Genomic DNA, 18,726 nt, shown 5'->3' on the forward strand with positions numbered 1-18,726 from the left:
CGGCGAAAGCTTGGGTTGATTGGAAGATAAAAGTACAATTCGAGGAACTTGGACCACACTTTGGTTCGCTCTTCTTCCTGCTTTCGACTTGCTCTCTTCACACTATTCATCATGGGGAAATGGCCAAGGAAAGTAATTTTATGTGAAGGCCGATTCGTTTCCCATGGTTCCATGGCCACAAAACCATTGCAACTTGTAGTTACAGTGTGTGTGTGCGTACATACGCACATATACATAATATTGGACCACTTTCTCAGGTGTTCCCAAGGTTGCACTAGATCTCTTCACATCCATTATTTTCCCATTTATACCATGATGTATCTGTTCCCGGGGAAAATGATGTTCCGCGTGAGATTTTGATCCACTTTTCTCGGCCCTCTCTAACGGTTCTTTCAGGGCCTGGAGCGATCAATAATCTGGTGGACCAGAACCTGTCTTGGTTCATATTGAAATGAGGGCAAGAGTATGTAGAGATTCCCTTTTTTGCTTTCAGTTTCTCCCACGAAAGTGTCTCGGTTTATTTGAACTCTTCATGGCTCACTTGAGGCCCGTTTGAAAGAGGCTCTTTCGCCCTAACAATGGCTTTTGAGAGTGACTTCATTTGGAAATGGAACGAGAGAAACGTCTTTGAAGGTTCAAATGGACCTCCATTGTCAGGATGGAGATTATAGGAAGCCTAGCAAGAGCAAGTGTACGACAACAATACAACGAGCGCACCTCCGAAAGTGGAAATGAAATGGGAGATGTGTGAGGAACACTTATACGCCTGGTCACTTTAGTAACAAGAGATCGGTATATCTCTCTGTATATTTCATGTTGATATGGATTGGATTATTGGAGTCTGAGAGAAAGAGAGGTTGGTTGTTTGAATCATTGAAAAAGCAAGGATGAGACACGCTCAACCTTCAAACGTACATGGGTACAAATTCTATTACATAATAGAACAATTGTGCTTGCTCTTCCTAGAGCAAGGTCGGTAAACCCCAGCCTTGGGAGACACGAAATTCAAGTTGTTCAGAAGCTCCTCGGGGCTTTCAATATTGGTCTGACTATTCGAGCAGTTCATGATGAGATCACTATTCCTATTGCTTGTGACTCCGCACTGATTTCTGCCCTTGGAAATGGATGACGCGTCGCTGAAGTCAGAGGGCAATTTACTACTCCCGTCGCTACTTTGACTGCAAATGCTGACATGGCTTTTCAAAGACTCATAGATCTTGGGCCCTTCTTCAAAGCAGGGCAAGCGGGGTGCCGAAGTCGTCAATCCCGAATGGACTCCCACACCATGGCCGCTGCCACCACTGTCGCCATTGTTACTCCCCGCAGAGGGCAAGTTGACGGATTCTGAATGCTGAGTGAATGATTCCGGAGATTGACACGAGGAGCGCGGTGGAGACTTGATATCAAAGCAGAAATCGCTGCCAACCGGCGACATGGGTGCCGCCACGGGGATGGCCATTTTCGGATGGGTCCGATAAGAGGTTCGGCGACTGAGTCCATTGGCTCTGACTTGGGCGTTGGTTTGGGAGATTACCTCCATTTGGGGGCTTTTGATGAAGGTGCTCGAACCGCTCGCTGTGCTCATCGGGGATCCCAATTCAGAGACGGAGTCGAACCTCTGCTCCAGGAGATTAAACTTTTGTGAGGGAATTGGTTCCTGAGGTCCCATGGGACTGAAGAAAGCGGCACCTCGACTAATGGGTGTTTGATTATTCCTGAGAAACGAAGAACTCCCTACACTCTTCTGAACCCGATGATGGGTTTCTTTGAACAAGGAGGTCGGCCTTTGAAGTTTGGATGATTGGCCCGGGGTAATCTTGTCTTCCAACCCTCCTTGGCTCTCAAAAGAGATACCAGGGAGAGGAGGGTCATGTAGACTACTCGGGCGAGTCCGGCTCAGGCTGCTCAAGACGGAATTCTCTTGAGATCCCATCGAATACGAACACGATGATGAAGGAGAATAGGTCTCGTGCTCACTTATCACGGGTGGAATCCGGTTGCAAACGTTGGGCTCGGGAGAAAAGGTTCTCAGTCTTGCTTGCTCCTCAATTGACGGACTTCTTAGAGACGTCACCGAGGCAGTTGAACTCCGCTTAAAGGCCATAGTGGGCATCTTAAAATTAGCTGCCAGGGACAGATTCGAATTAGTACTGGGACTTCGCCGAAAGACCTGTCCCAAAAGACCATTGACAGGACCAGTTTCTGACAAAGGTGACCGGGTGGTGTCGAAGAGCGAAAGTGATGAGAGTGCACTTGGGCTCCTTTGGAATTGATGGTGGTTATCACTACTGCTGCTGTTGTTGTTGTTGTTGTTCTTATTATTATTGTTGTTTTGGTTGATGATATTGTTGTGGTTTGTCACTTTTTGATAGTTGATGCTGTTATTGTTATTATGATTTATTTTGTTCGAGAGGCAACTTTTGTTTTTGATGGCCGCCAAAGCACAAAGCTCAAAGGCCTCAAGGTTGTCTTTGCTTTCAGGGACAGGCGCTTTTGATGATGTCTCCACGTAGTGTAAGGCTTCAATTTCGCAACAAATGGCCAAAGCCTGCTCTTGACTGACTGGTTGGCGGCCAGTCTTGCTAAGGTGAGAAATTGTGAAAGGTTCATTCCTGAGGTCGGATTGACATCCACACAACACGATGGGGGCCTCGGGTCGGCATTTTCGGATCTCTCGAATCCACTTGTTCTTTACATTGTATAAAGAAATGGGATCAGAAATCTTATAGCAGAGGAGAAAGACATCAGCTTCGTGATAGGCCAGTGGTCTCACACTGTCATAAGCGGGGGAACCTAGAAGTAGACAAGAAAAAGACCATGATAGATAAAACAAAGGAAAGTGGGCTTGGAATTTTAAGTGGGATTTTCTTTCCACCGCCGAGCTAGTGGTTCCTTTTTCTTTTGTACGTATGTGCAAGGACAAACCAGATCGCTAACTTTTACGTTTTACGCTATTCTATGAAATGCACGTCTACGCTTGTGATTTCCACATCCATTTCCTGATATACCCAAAGTGGACCATTGTTGTCAGGGTTGCTATTTGTGAATGGCCCCTCACAATGGCACTTTTATTACCTCCCACAAGGATGGAGATCAACACATCGAAAATTGTCGGGGACTGGCATCCCTTGTTCTCGGTAATGCAGTCTCAGTGTTCCAAGAACAGAACCCCAAAAGACCAAGTGAAGAGCAGGAGGTGGTGCAATAAATCAGTCTCTTACTCTTGGACTTGTCCACTTTGCTCCTACTCTACAACATTTCCTTTGTTCCTCAAGGTTCCCTTCACTGCATGGAAAACGACGGAAACCTACGACGTCTTCGTTCTTCGTTCACCAACTTGAGGAAATGGAGAAAATGAAGATTTACCTCAGGACTCGAAGTGGACCTGCCAAACTCTAAATTATACGCCTCAGGAAGTGGAATTATTGTGAACATTTTACTGCGGTGGTTATTCGTTAACGATGGCAGATAAATGTCCTGAAGGGCCATTGGATATCATTAACGCTCAGGGGAGGATGATAAAACAAACCCCTCCAAGGAGATGGTATTGGGCGAAACCCCTTTCTGCTTTCGCTGACTCAAGGCCATTGAAAGCTTTCTTCAACATTTGCAGGGATGATGTGTATACCCAATATCATTTTATCACTGAAGATTGCCTTGGCCCTGACTTGATTCTTCCCTCCAGATCAATTGGATCACTAACACTCGTTATGATCCAAAAAGCAATCATTTCAAGTACCATCCCGTGAACAAAGCGCGGCAAAAGCAAACATTAGACTAATTACGTTTGAGTACGCCTCTCCAGTCTTCACTACCGCTGACTTCACGAATGAAACTCTTTTGGATTGCTTTTCGTTTCTTCGCCATTTTAGGAGATGTTCAAAGCCAAATGAAGAAAGGAAAGCGTCAAATGGTTTGCGCTCTGCGGTTAGCCTCCGGCCAAGTTTGTCTTTGTTGCCGAAAATAGACGAGCGAGGGCTTTCAATGACCTCCAATCCATTTATTTTCTCCCCCAACAGCCGGATCTACTTTCATTTCCATCCGTCGAAAGCCAGGGCCCCTCACACTGAAGGTGTCCATCTGATGCAAACCAATCTCATCGTGACAATTCACTACCATCATTGTAGTAAATCAAAATAATGGTTCAGATCATCAAGATAACCTCGTGGTGTTGAGACTGACGCCAATCTTTTTTACGGAGAGTGGCTAATAGGCCCGAGTGAAAATGGCCAAATTGTTTTCTTTTTTTATAAGTCACGGTGTTTTAATAACCCTCGAGGAATGAAGGTATGACCAAGCATCTCTCAAGCAACTTATTGCCAACGCTCTAACTGATTTAGATCCCAAGTCAGGACATGGACTTGAATGGGCCATTCCCAAGCCAATGAAACGAGGGTAAAAGCTAAACCCTCTGTGTACACAATGCCTTCAACTATTCTTGAGGATTGAGGGGAGGAAGGGGAGGACGAATCTGGAGATGAGCAAGCAAGGGCGAATAAAAGTCCACATAAACCTTGGGAGACTATAAAAGTGCTAGAACAACCCCGGAAATTTGTCACAATGTTTATTTGTGCCCCCTTCCCACTTCTGGAATGTTTGCTTAATATCGAACAACACAACCCACAGTCGTCACCCTCTCCGACAGGGGGAAACCGAATTTCCATGAGAAAACAAATAAAAAGGAGCGGGAAATCTACCCGAGGGTGTGGGTCTAATAATTGTCCGGAAGCTGAACTAGTGTTGTCATAAAGCGTCTCCGGCCGGAGATATTTAATAAGGCATAGGAAACACATTTTACACCCCTTTCCCGTTTGGTCCCTCCCGCTTTGGTTTATTGAAGCAGAAGCGCTCTCACTGAACGAACCGGTTGTTCTTGATGTAAATGGGAAACTCTGAGTTCGACACCTTTTTACGACAAGTCGTTTCTGGCACTTGGAGGAGTTTGGACCTTTTTCCAGAGGCCAAAAAGCGGGGAAAATGACAAGAGGAACTGCTTATCTAATATTCTTGCCAATTCCCCAAAATCTTGCCTCATAGGCGCTTTGTTTATGAGACAACCAAAAGGCGAACGTTGGCTTTCCAGAGAGCTTCTTCGGACGAGGGAAAATAGCTTGGTCGACCAATTGATCTGTTTTTTTGGCAAAACACATCTTAAAATGGCTGGCCCATTCAAGCTCAGCCAAGCTTCTAAGGCTTCTGGAACCGTTCCTCTTTCGGTCTTTCTCTTCTATCTGTTGTACGTGTGTACTTCCATCTTTTAGGCTGAGTTAAGGTTGTTCCAACTCGCAGGAACACCTCTTCGCCCACCAAAGTCAATATTGTGCAATAAATCCTGCCTCTTTGGATCCGGAATCCCTTTTGGATAGCTATTACTATTGCCGTTCGTGTGTTCGAGTTCCTACTCTTGGACCGACCATCTGAGAATGGAGCTGAGATGGTGAGCCAGTATCTGGGTTGGAGCGGTGAAGGGCATAAAATTAGATGGAGGTATAGAGCGCTATAACTCGTTCAACCTTACCTGATGTATCCCAGAATGTAAATTCAACATCGTGTTTCTCGACTTCTTCCGAGGCAAAAGATTTGTCGAAGCTTGTTGGTGAATATTTCTGCAAGAGAATGGAGACGGGATTTAGGAATTCAATTCTCTACCTGTTTGAACGTACACCAAATGGGGCTCAAGGAGCTGCTCCTAGCTACTCTCTATGCAAAACACCCTTTGTTTCTATTATTTCCTTGTTATGTCTCGTGGGAAAGTAAGAGCAAGCAAGCAAGCAAGCAACATTGTCGTTCTTGTCTTGAACCTCACTACTCACCCACGCACTAGCATATATACTTTTACTAGTGGGTCCCCTAAGCCTCACAATGAGAAAACCGACTCAGCTCTTTCTTGAGAAAACCTCCGAGTTTGTACTGAACCAAGCAACCAAGAATGACTCGAAGGTGGAAGGAAATAAGCCAAGGAAGAAAGAAGGACGCAAGAGGCAAGAGGCAAAACCCAATTTTACTCGTAGAAAAACTATTTGCTTGGGTGCAAAAACCCGAGTTCTCTGGTTCGCTCATTGGAGTGGAATCTTTTCCAATATTTGAAAGTTCTTGTTATTCACAAACTTAGACGCCAAGGGAATCAAATATCGGATGTTAAAGGTGTCAGGACTCTTGAGTCAGTGGTGTGAGAAGGGTTGCCAGATCGGTTGATTGGTATGCATGAGTTGGAGAAAAGTGCAAGGAAGATGGCAAACCGTGATATCCGTCTTGCCAAGGAGATGGTGGTAATGGATTTAAAGTCTGATCCGTCTCTGTCACAATTGTGCCACGACGATGATAGGATCGACTCCGAAATTGGCTTTAAAAGGCACCCCATGGTTCGGGATCATTTTCTCTTTGGTCTAAAGAAGCGTTTTGATTGGCTTGCCCACACTTGGCAAAGGTTCAATCTGATTACAGGAACACTTCAAGAGGAAGAACCTCATTTGTATCCCAGGTGAAATCGCCACTTCTTGCATTAGTCGTGGACACGATCAGATCTCCCGTACACCACCAAACTCAACCCTCCATACGGGTCAAGTAGATCATCGCCTCAAATTCGAGACTCTTAATCCGCGGGAATTTGGTCCGTTTGGTCGCTGAAGAAAAATAATCCTCAGAAAAGAGAGTTTTATTTCGTCAATCGTTCATCCTCACGACAGTTTTCAAGCAAATGACATCCACTACGTAGTTTTCACAGGTTATGATTTCAAGGACAAATGGCTAGCAGCTTTCAAAAATTTGAAACTGCATGCTTTTCATAAAGACAAGGGATGGTCATTAGCCATTAGTATTACAAAGCACTTTGTTAATAAACTCATGATTGTTTTTTGTGAAATGGCTTAATCGGAGCGCTGAATTTGTAATGATCATTAAGATAATAAATAATAAAGAGAGAGGTAATATCTGAGGAAATATTCAATTGTGGTTGCATTTGTCTAAAGTTTTTTCTCTCATTTTACAAATAAAAGAGAATTTAAAATAGGGCTTGAGGGGTTCCCTTCATTCTCCCAATTCAAAGAGAGACACTTGGTTTTAGACGCGACAGAGCCTTGAATAGCTTCATTTTCAGGGCCCAAAGTGAGTCCCCTCTTCTTTCCCATATGCAGAGGGGGACCAAAGAGAAAGTCATCCAGGACATCAAGTCCATATGTTTTCCAATTTTGCTGGATTTCTTCCTTCAAAAGGGAAAAAGGCGTCACTGGTTTGCTTTAAAAGGGAGACTGGTCCACGGTCTAGGATACTGAATCCAATTTTGCAGACTACATGAGCTACGGCTGGGCACTGGACAGCCAGTTTGACCTTTGAATTGAATAAAGGCCATTGGAAAAACAGATATCTGGACATCTGCAGAGGCTCTTGTGGCCTTATGTTTCAATTTTTGAAGTCCACAGGGACCCACATAAGATTCGAGGAAACGTGGATTATTTTCTTTGACAAAACAAGTTGTTCGTCATGCGTGACACGTAGTAAATATGTCAATGGAGACCTCGAAGAAAACACACTTGAGCTGTCCAATAGGAAACAATATCTTTGAGGGTGTTTGGAACAACTGCCCTCAATAGTAAGACTCTAGTGCTGTCAAATATGAACCTGAATAATTGATGAGATCAAGACATGAGGTTCAATTACACAGCACTTTCTATTGAAAGAAGAAAGTGCCATTCATGCATTTGGGAGTCGTAAAGACACAACCAAATTGTTGCCCCCAAACATAGAAAGGAGGCTTCCAAAGAGAACTTTTTGCTCCTCATAAATTTAAATTACCCGCCATCAGAACAGGGACCTTGGTAGCTGATTTTCTCCTTTCTAGGACACTCTTGCTTAACCGGAAGAAAAGGGGAGTCAGTTCACTGGGATGGCTGGCGCCTTGTCAAGTCCTGGTTTCGCCCATATCTCAGAGTTCTGAGGAACATCCCAAACCCCAAAGACACTCTCTATCGTTTTGGGTGTTTCAAGAAGGAACAAAGTTCTATTTGGAACAGACAATCCCCCCCTGCGTTCTTGCCTCATCCCCCAATCCTCCCCTTATTTGTGGAAAGCAAACCAGGGTGAAAGAAGTAGACTCTGTGGCTAGGCTTGCCATCGTGCAGAGACCTACGTCTGTATATATGAGTTGGAGATTTTGCAACCAACAGGGAAATAAATATCCTATCTTCATTTTCCCCAAATCCCTTGTGCATCTTGCTGTGGAGAAAAGCTTGCAGTACCACCCTCTGCTAACGTTGGGATTGTTCGAGTGAGTATCATACGTACACTTGACTGAACTGGAGCATGTTTTATTCACCATCCAAATGGGCATTAAATTTTAGCGCTCTTTTCGCCATTGTTTCTCCGATTTCTTCGAAAACGTGCTAAAATGTTAGCAAGAAAAGAGGTTTCAAGTTTGTAAAAAGATCCACTCCTAAAAAAATTCCATGTTACTTCTTCAAGGGTTTTATTTTTGAAATCATATACGATGCTCAGTACCTATAACGCAAGAAGTAAGGAGAAGCAAAAGTGGATCGCTGTTCTGGCAAAGCTTTTGATATCTGCATGTGCCAAAATCAATCACAGGAAATAATTACTTTTGCATTCGTACCGTGATATCCCGAGAGGCTAGAGGGAACAACAGATGATCCCATTCTTTTCGAGGTTCGCGGTTTCCTCATCAATAGGTCAGGGGAGTTTTTTTGGCTTGATAAAACAGGTCAGGAGATCAAACCTCCCCAAATAGATCCTCAAAGCAGCACCGAATCGACGAGCTCAATATGAATCAGGAACGTTTTTTTACATCATCAGCTGATACCATGAGTAATGAATCGATTTGTCTCAAGAACGATGACAAGAAGGGGAAGCAACCAAGGCCCTTCTCATCCGGCATTGCGTCAATTTACATAAGGGCTCCAATCTGGCTCAGGATCGAAAAAGCGTTTGACATCCACAGGGATATCGATGCGGCTTGTCAAACCTCTTGATGGAGGTTTAAATCACTTCCATGGTCGAATAATGTCTCGGCTCTCAACGTGAGCGATCATCATTCATTTTAAATCATTGTCAATTCCGCTTGAAATGGAGTGGTTCGAGCTCAATGTAACTTAAGGACATTTTTAGGGAATATTTTAAACCTGAGCATTGAAGCTCAACCACGGTGATGGTCTGCAATGACTTCGGTGTGAATGCTATTGAGGCACTGCCGGAAGAACCCCGCGTTGGTCGATTAGTTTCTGCTTCAATTGGTGGGCATTGTATTTGGTTTGGCGTCGAGGAATGTTAGTCGCCTTGTGCAACGACCAGTTTGTAAATTTATCTCATCATTCTATCCATGATGTTTGAGTTTGAAATTAGTATTGATAGTTGATGCTCAAGATCATAACGGTTTGATAAACAGCCGCTACACATCGAGAATTCCTTGTATAATGGGCCGTAAAGACATTAGGGGGTGTTTATATTGACCATGAAGAAAATCGTTCATTCCCGATTCGTTCATTGTTGGCCTTTTTCAGCCAACGATTTTTGCTTAACGTAGTGTCAACTCTGATTGAAGAGCAAACCGATGCTAAACGACGATCCAGATGACGGGCAAAATTCTCGTAAAAGTTGTGATTGCAGCCCGCCATTATATGAATATTACATCCCTTTTTTTCTTTGGACAATCAATTCGTTCCGTTTCATACCTTTGAACACACAACTTTTTGTGCTCCTTCGATCCTTTGAAAACGTATTTCAGAGATTTCCTTTGATGTGAAAAGCAAGCTAGGCTGAAAGAGCTTTGAACAATTGTGTCATCGCATTTCACATGTGTTTGGCTTGAGGAATCAACTGAAACCTTTTTAAATAGTTGGGCTCTAAACTAATTAGATCTGTCCACGATATAATGCCATATTTTGTGCGTTTGACCCAAAACGAGTTCTCTTCATCAGTACATGGCCCAAAATTGGAATCATAAGTCAAAACAGGGTTGCAGATACAATCTATGCTCTGTGTCCCTAAGCGACATCTGCCTTTTTCTCGTTCTCATTTCGATCTTTTTGGGGAATTGGTGATGGATCGAAAGTTCATTTGGCTTAGATAAGACGGTAACTTCCACGTAACAATCTATATTTTAAGGTGACATTAAGTGAAGGGCATCTCTTGCCCTTCCCTTTGCCAATTATTTTTTTCCCATATCGATATCAAAATGATCATCCAAAAATGTAACAGCAGCTCTTTTTTTAAGCGTAATTCATCATTCCCGTTGCACTTTTTTTGACATTAAGACCGAATTCGGGTGAATATTACTTTTTCGCCTCATCACTACACGGCTGCAGCCAAAAATGTCAAATCTCATTTGAATGTCAAACCATGTATTTCCCCCCATTCATGTTGCGAAATAAATGTACCCCCTCCTTGTTCTGTCATGGCAAAGTTAGTATGTATAGAATGTAGATCGACTTGTAGCCCTCGTTATTGATGCACGATCGACAATGAACACATTTCTCAGTCAGTCAGAGACCCCTGTGGATCTCTACAAGCCGTGCGAAGTCGACTTCTTTGATTCCTACAAGAATGTCTCAAGTGGTTGGGTTGAACAATAGAAGAAATCCATGTCAATGATGAAATGTCACGGAAATTTGAAAGACGTTCCGTTCCGAAAGAGCGCGATAGAGATCAGTCAAGTGCCATTTGGCACATGTTGATTGAGAAAGAGTTTTCTTGGATAGAAATAACCGAAATCTATCATCTAGTTGCACATTGGACGTTCTTGATCCAGATGATCCTGATATCAAGGTACCCTTGATGAAAGTGTGATGAGACGTTTGAGAATCATTAGGGCTCAAAACCTGTTCAAAAAAACCCTATCTAGTAAGGAAGTAAAGAGTAGCCCCAAGGCAGATGTTTGCAGAAAAAGAGAATATGGAAATCCTCCTCCAAACAGAAGTCCTGTGGATGCTTTTGTTAAGCAGTCCAAAACTGACTGATTTGAGAGTAAACAACCAAAGTTGTCAAGACTCTTGAGACCAACTTTTTTCAAGAGGCCAGAGATGGAACGGAAACTTTGTTTGCATTCCTCATACCAGCTCATTAGCTTTGATCTACAGATTCATAATGGTTGCCTAGCACCGTTAAACTTTGGATATGGCAAAAAGCCATTAGCGGGGCAACGCCGTCGTTCCACAGAACTCCAATTCCAATGAAGACATCCAAATCCATCCCGAACTTGTTTCGCTAGTTGGGTTCGTTAAGTTGGCAAAAGTGAGTGCATTGCAATTTAGACGAGAACTTGCTCGGATGAAGATTCCTTTTCCCGCATCTGTTCATCGTCGATCTCAATCTTGGTGGCTTGGCTCTTTATCTTGTTGAACATCTCGGCTCGTTCAAAACTCAACTTCTCCGCCGTTTTTAATGGCCAGACATGGTCAAACATCTACTGGCATACTATTTTACCCACCACAACCACAACAACACCATCAACAACAGCAACGGTTGTTGTCAATATGCAAATGTAACTTTTTGTTGCCCAATTGCCAGTCTCATCTGTTGTTTTCGTCATACCGGCAGTGAGTGAGCGGGTTGCCAGGGTAGGAATACATATAAAAAGCCAAGAAAGTTGGTCACGCCGGGAGAAATGGCCCATGTCGAATGACAATTTTATGGCTAACAGGGTGCTCCTTTCTTATTTGCTCAGCCTTTTGTCACTTGTGAAAACGACGATAAACCGGATGTTGTCTGGGTTTTCGGGATGTGCTAATTTTGAATGAAAAAAACATGCAAAGAGCTCACGAATAATTGTGTTTTTAACTTTTCATACCTATCGACCATTTTTTGACACACGACTGCGTGCTTGCTTGGTTCTCTTCTTACACACGTATTTACCAATTACATTGACATAGGCTAGACTTCGTAGTATGTTTGGAACATATATCTTGTTTGTACAAGTATGAAGTATGTCTTCAATGGGAAAGACGGCATCCAGAACCGGACAGCCGTGCAAAACGTCCTCAAGCATGTGATGGAAATATGATATTTCCATGCACTAGAGGGCCCTCCATGGTATCTGATATTCTCGTGGTCAATGTCTACATGGTATTCTGGATTGGTTTGGATGTGAAGGAGTCGTTTCTCTTACCTCAGTAAAAGTGCCTTTGACAAACCGAGTGATCAAGGATGTCTTCCCGGTTTTGCTGTCCCCCAGGACAACTACGGTACATTTCGTCTGACTGGCCTTCTTCAGATTGGTCATGATCACCAACAACAAATTGGTCGTCACCCGAGAGATGAATAGGGTAATGAAAGTCAGCAGTGAAGGCACATTTTTAAGATCAAATATCGTTCGTGGCACTCCTCACTCCAATAAATAACAATGTGTTAACAACTGCCACAACGACTGGTACACATGTCTCAATGACTAGAAACACACTGACGTAACTCTATGTCGAACATGTAGTAGTAGACTGGAGGTGATGGAGAATGTCCCGCTCATTTTCTAGCCCGCTTCGAGCACCCTCGCCCTGTCTGTCTGTATGTGTGCGTACTGTAGCTCTGAAAGTGGTCTTTCTCAACGTAGTAAATCTCGTTCTCAATGTCGCCTGCGTGAACTCGAACGGCGCCGCTCTTGGAAAAGTCAGCTGAAAATCAAGAGCAGGCAGCTGCTTTAGGATTGGGCGAATGGTTAGATAGATGGTTGGCTGGTTGCTTGGTTGTTCAAGACGAAGTGAAGGGGGTTTCTCGATTGTGACTCACGGATCTAGCTTCCTCAAGAAGTGAATGCTCCGGCAATTTGCTGTTTGCTGATTTTTACTCAATTGCGTGTTTGAGGCTTTAGGCTTCTTCTGGGAGCTTCAAGAGCGCAAATGAGAGGATGATTGTTAAAGAAGTGCATTTTGGGGAACATGATTGCTTGCGTGCCTCCTTGTTCCAAATTTTGCCCCCATTTCCAACTTTTAGAGAGTACATGTTCATGAAGAACACGATTGTGTTGCAGTTTTCCAACTTTGAAACCCGTTTTAGGGCTCTTTTCTCTCCATTTTTCCATCATAAATGGTTCCCATGGGGATTCTAAGTAACTCATAAACTATCAGCTTAGCCATTCACGATAAGATTATGGGGAAAGAACAAGTTGTGGAAAAAAACACGCATTGCCCCACTTTGTCTGGACCATGAAGTGACTTCTTCAGCTTTGAGCAATGGCGCACTCATATCCTCGAGATAACAAGAAAACAAAAACAGAGCCACTTTTTCTATGTAAACTGGTTCAAAGTTCTGCCTAAACTAGGGCGGTATAAGGCAAAAAAATATTGCCTCCAGACAAACAGGTCCCAAGATTATACACTTAGCGTTTCCCATCTCATTTCCTCCCGTTTGCACATGTTCCAAAATTGGACCATAGCTGGAAACAGTCCTACAATCTTTCAAATCGACCGAGACTACGTTCCAACTTGTCCTACGGCAAGAGTTTTTTTAGATTCTCTTCTGAATATCTAGATTGTGAAGTAACTAGGTACATAGTAAGAACTGCCCAACTCGACGCACTTCTCCCTCAAGAGTTCCAAAATTCACCCTCTTCGCTCCTTCGCTCACACATGGCACACAAGAGGCTGCTTTCCAAGAAAATGCTCCATGGCACCAACCAGGGATGGTGACGAGGACTGGTGGCACCATTGATCCTCCCCAGACGATGACTCATGATGACTAAGTTGGGGAATAATGGTGATATGGTGACGACCCACTGATGAACTTGCGCTAAGGGGGATTGGATGGAGGATTCTCGTCTTCAATCGCGCCCACTTAGCCCCCAAAAGTCTCTGGAAAAAGGTTTCAAACTGGTCCATCGTGTCATGGGAGAAATTCGGAGCTGGTAACTCCAATTTGGTACACAATAGGGAGGAATGTGTTGAAGAATGTCCATGTTCATTGTAGGGGTGCATTGAGTGGGATGGGCTTGGACGGAGAGGCCGGGACTAATGAAACACACTCATATAATTGGAAACATGATCCTTCCAATGCAAAAGGATGGAGTTTTGGCTCCACTTGCCTGCTTTTGATACGTTCCAATGGGGCTCAGTATCAAAGACAAGAAAAAATGCCAAAGTGGTTCCATTGTTCCATGGAATCAAAGTAATCTCGTTTTTTCCGAGGGCCAGAGATCCCATGAGGCAGCAAATATTGCTCATTCTGAGCGAGTTTCGGCTGGTATAATAACAATACTACACATTAGATACCTTGCACACGTCCTACCATTCGTCGGTTCAATTAAAGCGCTCTATCACACATGGAAGTGTCCCAAGTCACCAAGATGCAATTTCATCTTCAATTCTAGACTAAACATGGCTTGGTAATATTCATGAACCAACAAACAAAGCAGAAAGGGGTGAAAAGTCGTACCGAAGTTACTTCAATGTTGTGCTTTATGACCAATGAGCTTAGAGTTAGTTCGTCTCATCAAGAAAGCATCAGCTGATGAGTCGTTTGATCCAGGGGAGAAGTTAAGGGAACGATCAAGTCAAGCGAGGGGATTGCAAGGGATGTGGAAATCAGAGAGAAAAGAGAGGAAAATAATGGAACTGTAAGAAGCGACCATAATCAACGAAAAGCAAAAGGGAGTTGGATGATGTGTCAAAAAACGTGAATCGTAATTGTTCATCTGTCATGATTAAGTATACAACGAGGGTGGCCCTTGAGGTGGCACTGTCGCACAACTGGGAACATGATGGATGAGAATTATTAGGTAATGGATAATCACCATCTACGTTCCAAACTCAGCGTGCCGGTCCCCTAAGAAGCTGGATTGATCTCGGGATCTCAGGTGGTCGTTTGGGGATTTGTTCCAACATCACTTGTGTCCCTCTTTGGTTGTTCCCATTTGAGTGAAAAAAGGGAAACAACAGAGAGAAGATTAACTCCTCTTGAAAGTGACCTAGAATAGCGAAAAGTTTCTTCTACCAGCCTTAACTCGTTTAGCTTTTTCTGTACTCCGGCCATTCACAGGGAGTCCAGGACTGCCCGTTATGGTCTTGGCTTCCTTATTTCCTTTAAGCCAAGGAGTGAATGGACGAACAGGAAACTTCACCTAGATAGGAACACTCACTCCCAGTACCCAAGGCCAACTTGGCCAGAATGTCCTGATTTCCCCCTTCCACTCCTCAAGACCCAAATCCAATACATGGTCTGGGAAAGGTAATGCCTTATGAATAGTTTTCCGCCACCTTGCTCTCAATTTGTTCACACCTGAGGAGACATACTTTAGAGTAATGGATTGCCCACTACCAACCAAAGGTTCCAAGCGGTGAAATTTGGGCTGGTCGAGGTTTGCAGCGGCGGATCTATTTTTGGTGTGTCATTTCTTGTTCATTCCTTTGCACATGCTTCTCTATAGAGAAGCGAAATTGTGGAGGCCGGGCTTAGTTGGGGCTCACAAAAAGTGGTTCCGATCTGTTCGACAGTACCGAGAGGATTTTTTGCGCCCCATTCATGCCAACGCCAGAGGAAAAAAAATGAGATCACTTCCGCCCTCTCCTAATTCACCTAATGAGACAATGGCCTTCAATTATCGTCTGGTTGAGAATTTCTAATCTCAACGGCGGTAATAACACCCAATTCCTCAACATGAGCTTTCGACACCATCTCCTCATTCTGTGGAGTGGCGATTATACACTTGAAAGTGACAGTTTTGACAAGCTTATCGGAGTTGAGGATCATCATGGAACTGTCATGAAAACTAGTGGTGGTTATTCATGTTGTATCAAATGCAGTTTTCCGCCCTATGAGGCCTTACGACATATTTCTACGCCATACCCCACGTTATTTCGTCCCGTTCTCCTTCTCTTCTTCTTCGTCTTCTCGAATCGCATTGTTTCTAAGATTGCCAAGAAATGATTTCGAGTCACGAGTTCAAGGCGGGAATGCGGTTCATTTCATGCATCGCATTATTACAGGGACCCAACGAGTAATTCGAGCCGCAAAAATCATTACGAATACGTTGAAGGTTGCCAATGACGAGCCCCAGGGAGAAGGATCATCATCATCATCATCATATAATACTGTTAATAATAATGATGGTAAAATGCATGTGATTGTTCTCGGGAACTCCGTACTTGGACAACGTTATAACCACGATGCTTGTGATCTTGTGGACGACGTACTTGGGGTTCGTAATTAGTGAGATAACTCGGCTCATCTCTTAATTAGCCAAAATAACCAAGGCAAGACCTTGAGGCCCCCCAAAAGCATGTCCGAGATTATTAAGTTAATGGAACGCGTGCCTTATTCTCGGTGTCTCGATTTGTAGTATTCAAGGTCCATCATGCCTCCTGCCATCCATATTTGAAAGGCCCTCAGAAGATTAATTACAACCAAAGACAGGTCCGTCTATTGTGGTTTTTGGATACAGACCACTCCAAGATATATTAATTAAACGAGAGCTTCATTTGGTGAAGGAAACGTGAAACATTCTCCATCCGCGGACAAACCCCGTCCTTGAAAGGGTGTCCTCTTGCTTGTTGACAATCACGCTGACACCTTTCAGGAACCACAATGAAACCCAAGCAAACATCATTATGCAGTCAAATATCGCCACAGTACCCATTCAAGATCTCCTCCGAGGGATAAACTAGCGAAGAGAAGGCAGAAAACGAGTAGGAACTCCGACTGATATGGTAGAAAGTAGCTTGATTTCCTATCAATCATACTCCACTCACACAGAAAGACACGAAAAAACGCTTGTGAAGCCAGGGACTCGCATGTATTCTTGCATGATGCAGTATATAAAATCTCGGTTGGGGACACGACGACTTCCTATGTACGTTTCAGGAACTCAAGAGCGATGATATTCTGAGAACCACCACCACCGGAGCTACGACTCCTATTAATACTTAGCTCTTCCTTCACAGCCATCCCGAGTTTCATTTGCTCGCGTGCATGTCAACAAAAAGCGAAAGAGTGAACACCAACTGAGTCGACTCTTGAACTGAAATGAACGACTTCACCATAATGACACTTTGAATGAACCTGCTTCTGGGCACATAGGTGCGGACCAACAGAATAGAAATAGACATCCATGCTCTAAAAGAAATAGCTATTCCATCTCATTTGATACTATTTATTGGATTACCCATTCATGGCCAGTCGTCTCCTAGGATTTATGTAAGAGGAAGTATCTCGAGTTTTGTAGTTATCACGTCTAAGCGGATACTGATATGATTAATGTAGTATAGACAAAATGTCATGACGGAAGACAAAAGCGTCCCTGGTCTGAAGAAAGTTCTGATTGAATGATTGAGCAAATTTGAAGTGTTTCAAATGCCACCGTGTGTGTGTGTGTGTGCCTTCATACCTCCGATCTACGTACGCTCGATCACAACAGGGTGTTAGTTTGGCTTCAATCAGGGCGAAAATGAACTGTGCCTCACAGAATTGGCAAATGATCCCATCACATTTTGAATAATGACAAACTTAGCGCAAGCAATTTAGCTTCAATGAAATCAGAAGAACTTGAATCACCCCGTGAAACACGTCTCAAAGTTCACGAGTGACTCTTCCGTAGTTGTCGGATGAGGGAGGTATCAAAGATCATCCCCGTGTTTGTAAGATGGACCTTGATTAAGCTCTAAGTGATTGATCGGCAATTAAACACGGTATTATCTCATCCCTCCAGGGCACCCAAAGCATTCTAGTAGCCCTTGCCTTGGTTGGCGAGACGATGTTGCCGGATTTGTTGAACACTGATTTAGACGCGGACCCAGAAGTTGGGGAACGCGAGGTCATGGCCGACACTCCTCGGTCGCCTGTATCATAATATTGATTTCAAGAAGCAGGAAGAAACCAAGATAAGGATAGGCTTCTTTCCTATTTACCTACTAGGCCGAACAGATGACAAGGAGGTACTCTGCGTATAATTACCAGCTCCTTTGGAAACCCATTACGCTCTTGAGCACACAAACCCGGCTCCTTGAGAAATGGTCGGCCAAAGACAGAGTTCCATTGGACACTTCGAAATGATCTTTTTCTCAAATTCCTGGTCTTGATCATTCATATTTGAGAAATCTCCGCTATCTAGTACGTAGTGCACGTTCACTTCATGGCAGTCTTGGAATGCACAGAATGACAAGGAGACCAAGGATATCTTGATAATTTGCAGAATGAGCGAGCGAACAACGAAGAGTGAGTTGAGACTGGGGGATCGTCTAGATTTTGCCGATTAAAAGCGGGAAGATGGTAATTAGGCAAGGGAAAGAAGTGCGGCTTCGAAAGGAAATGAAAAATCAAAAGTGAAGAAATCTCCTCCTCCGTCGCCCGTCCTAACTTATTACATGGCCCTTGCGTCATTTACATCCCGAATAATGGTCGTCTCCATTTGGTTTTATTGTCTCTGAATCTTCTCTTCCAGAAACCCCCTCCAGCATCAGTGCTACTGCCAGGAAAACGAGAATGAAACATTGCTCTTGCTCAATTCCAGACCTTCTTTGCCCTCCCCCCATCCGACAGACCTGATTCTTCTTTCACCTTTAGCACCTGTCAAGTGCCAATTTTGAAACCGCGTCAATTGTTCGGCATTCCAAGAATCGTGACTGTCATATCCTCCATCCCAGGATCAAATGGGGTTAGTAGACATTCTACCAATTGTCAGATGATTATCACTTTTCCTCTCCATTCAAGAAAACTCAAAATACCCCCAAAAGCTGACTGCCTATCTGGATTGATCCGAGTGGAGCCGTAATTCCACAATCAACCTCATGGCGTTGAACA

At 43.7% G+C, this 18,726-nt stretch overlaps 1 protein-coding gene across 1 annotated transcript; it reads right to left on the bottom strand.

Annotated features, from left to right (window-relative positions):
- Positions 1 to 789: 789 nt before the first annotated feature.
- LOC131885420 (putative uncharacterized protein DDB_G0289263) lies at positions 790 to 12,493 on the bottom strand. Its single transcript, XM_059233452.1, has 3 exons — positions 12,113 to 12,493; positions 5,519 to 5,606; positions 790 to 2,793 (listed from the first exon to the last, which is right to left on the bottom strand). The coding sequence occupies exons 1-3, from the start codon at positions 12,224 to 12,226 to the stop codon at positions 932 to 934; spliced, it is 2,064 nt and encodes a 687-aa protein (XP_059089435.1). The 5' UTR covers positions 12,227 to 12,493; the 3' UTR covers positions 790 to 931.
- Positions 12,494 to 18,726: the final 6,233 nt, after the last annotated feature.

The sequence above is a fragment of the Tigriopus californicus genome, chromosome 8 (assembly GCF_007210705.1).
Source record: "Tigriopus californicus strain San Diego chromosome 8, Tcal_SD_v2.1, whole genome shotgun sequence".
Classification (NCBI taxonomy): Eukaryota; Metazoa; Arthropoda; class Copepoda; order Harpacticoida; family Harpacticidae; genus Tigriopus; species Tigriopus californicus.

What these genes read in the sequence shown, in the direction of transcription:
- LOC131885420 (XM_059233452.1), bottom strand. Translation starts at nt 12,226, where the DNA reads ATGACCAATCTGAAGAAGGCCAGTCAGACGAAATGTACCGTAGTTGTC. An exon ending in TCAAAGGCACTTTTACTGAG is followed by an intron (nt 5,607 to 12,112) that starts GTAAGAGAAACG and finishes ATTCTCTTGCAG; the next exon opens with AAATATTCACCAACAAGCTT. An exon ending in TACATTCTGGGATACATCAG is followed by an intron (nt 2,794 to 5,518) that starts GTAAGGTTGAAC and finishes GTCTACTTCTAG; the next exon opens with GTTCCCCCGCTTATGACAGT.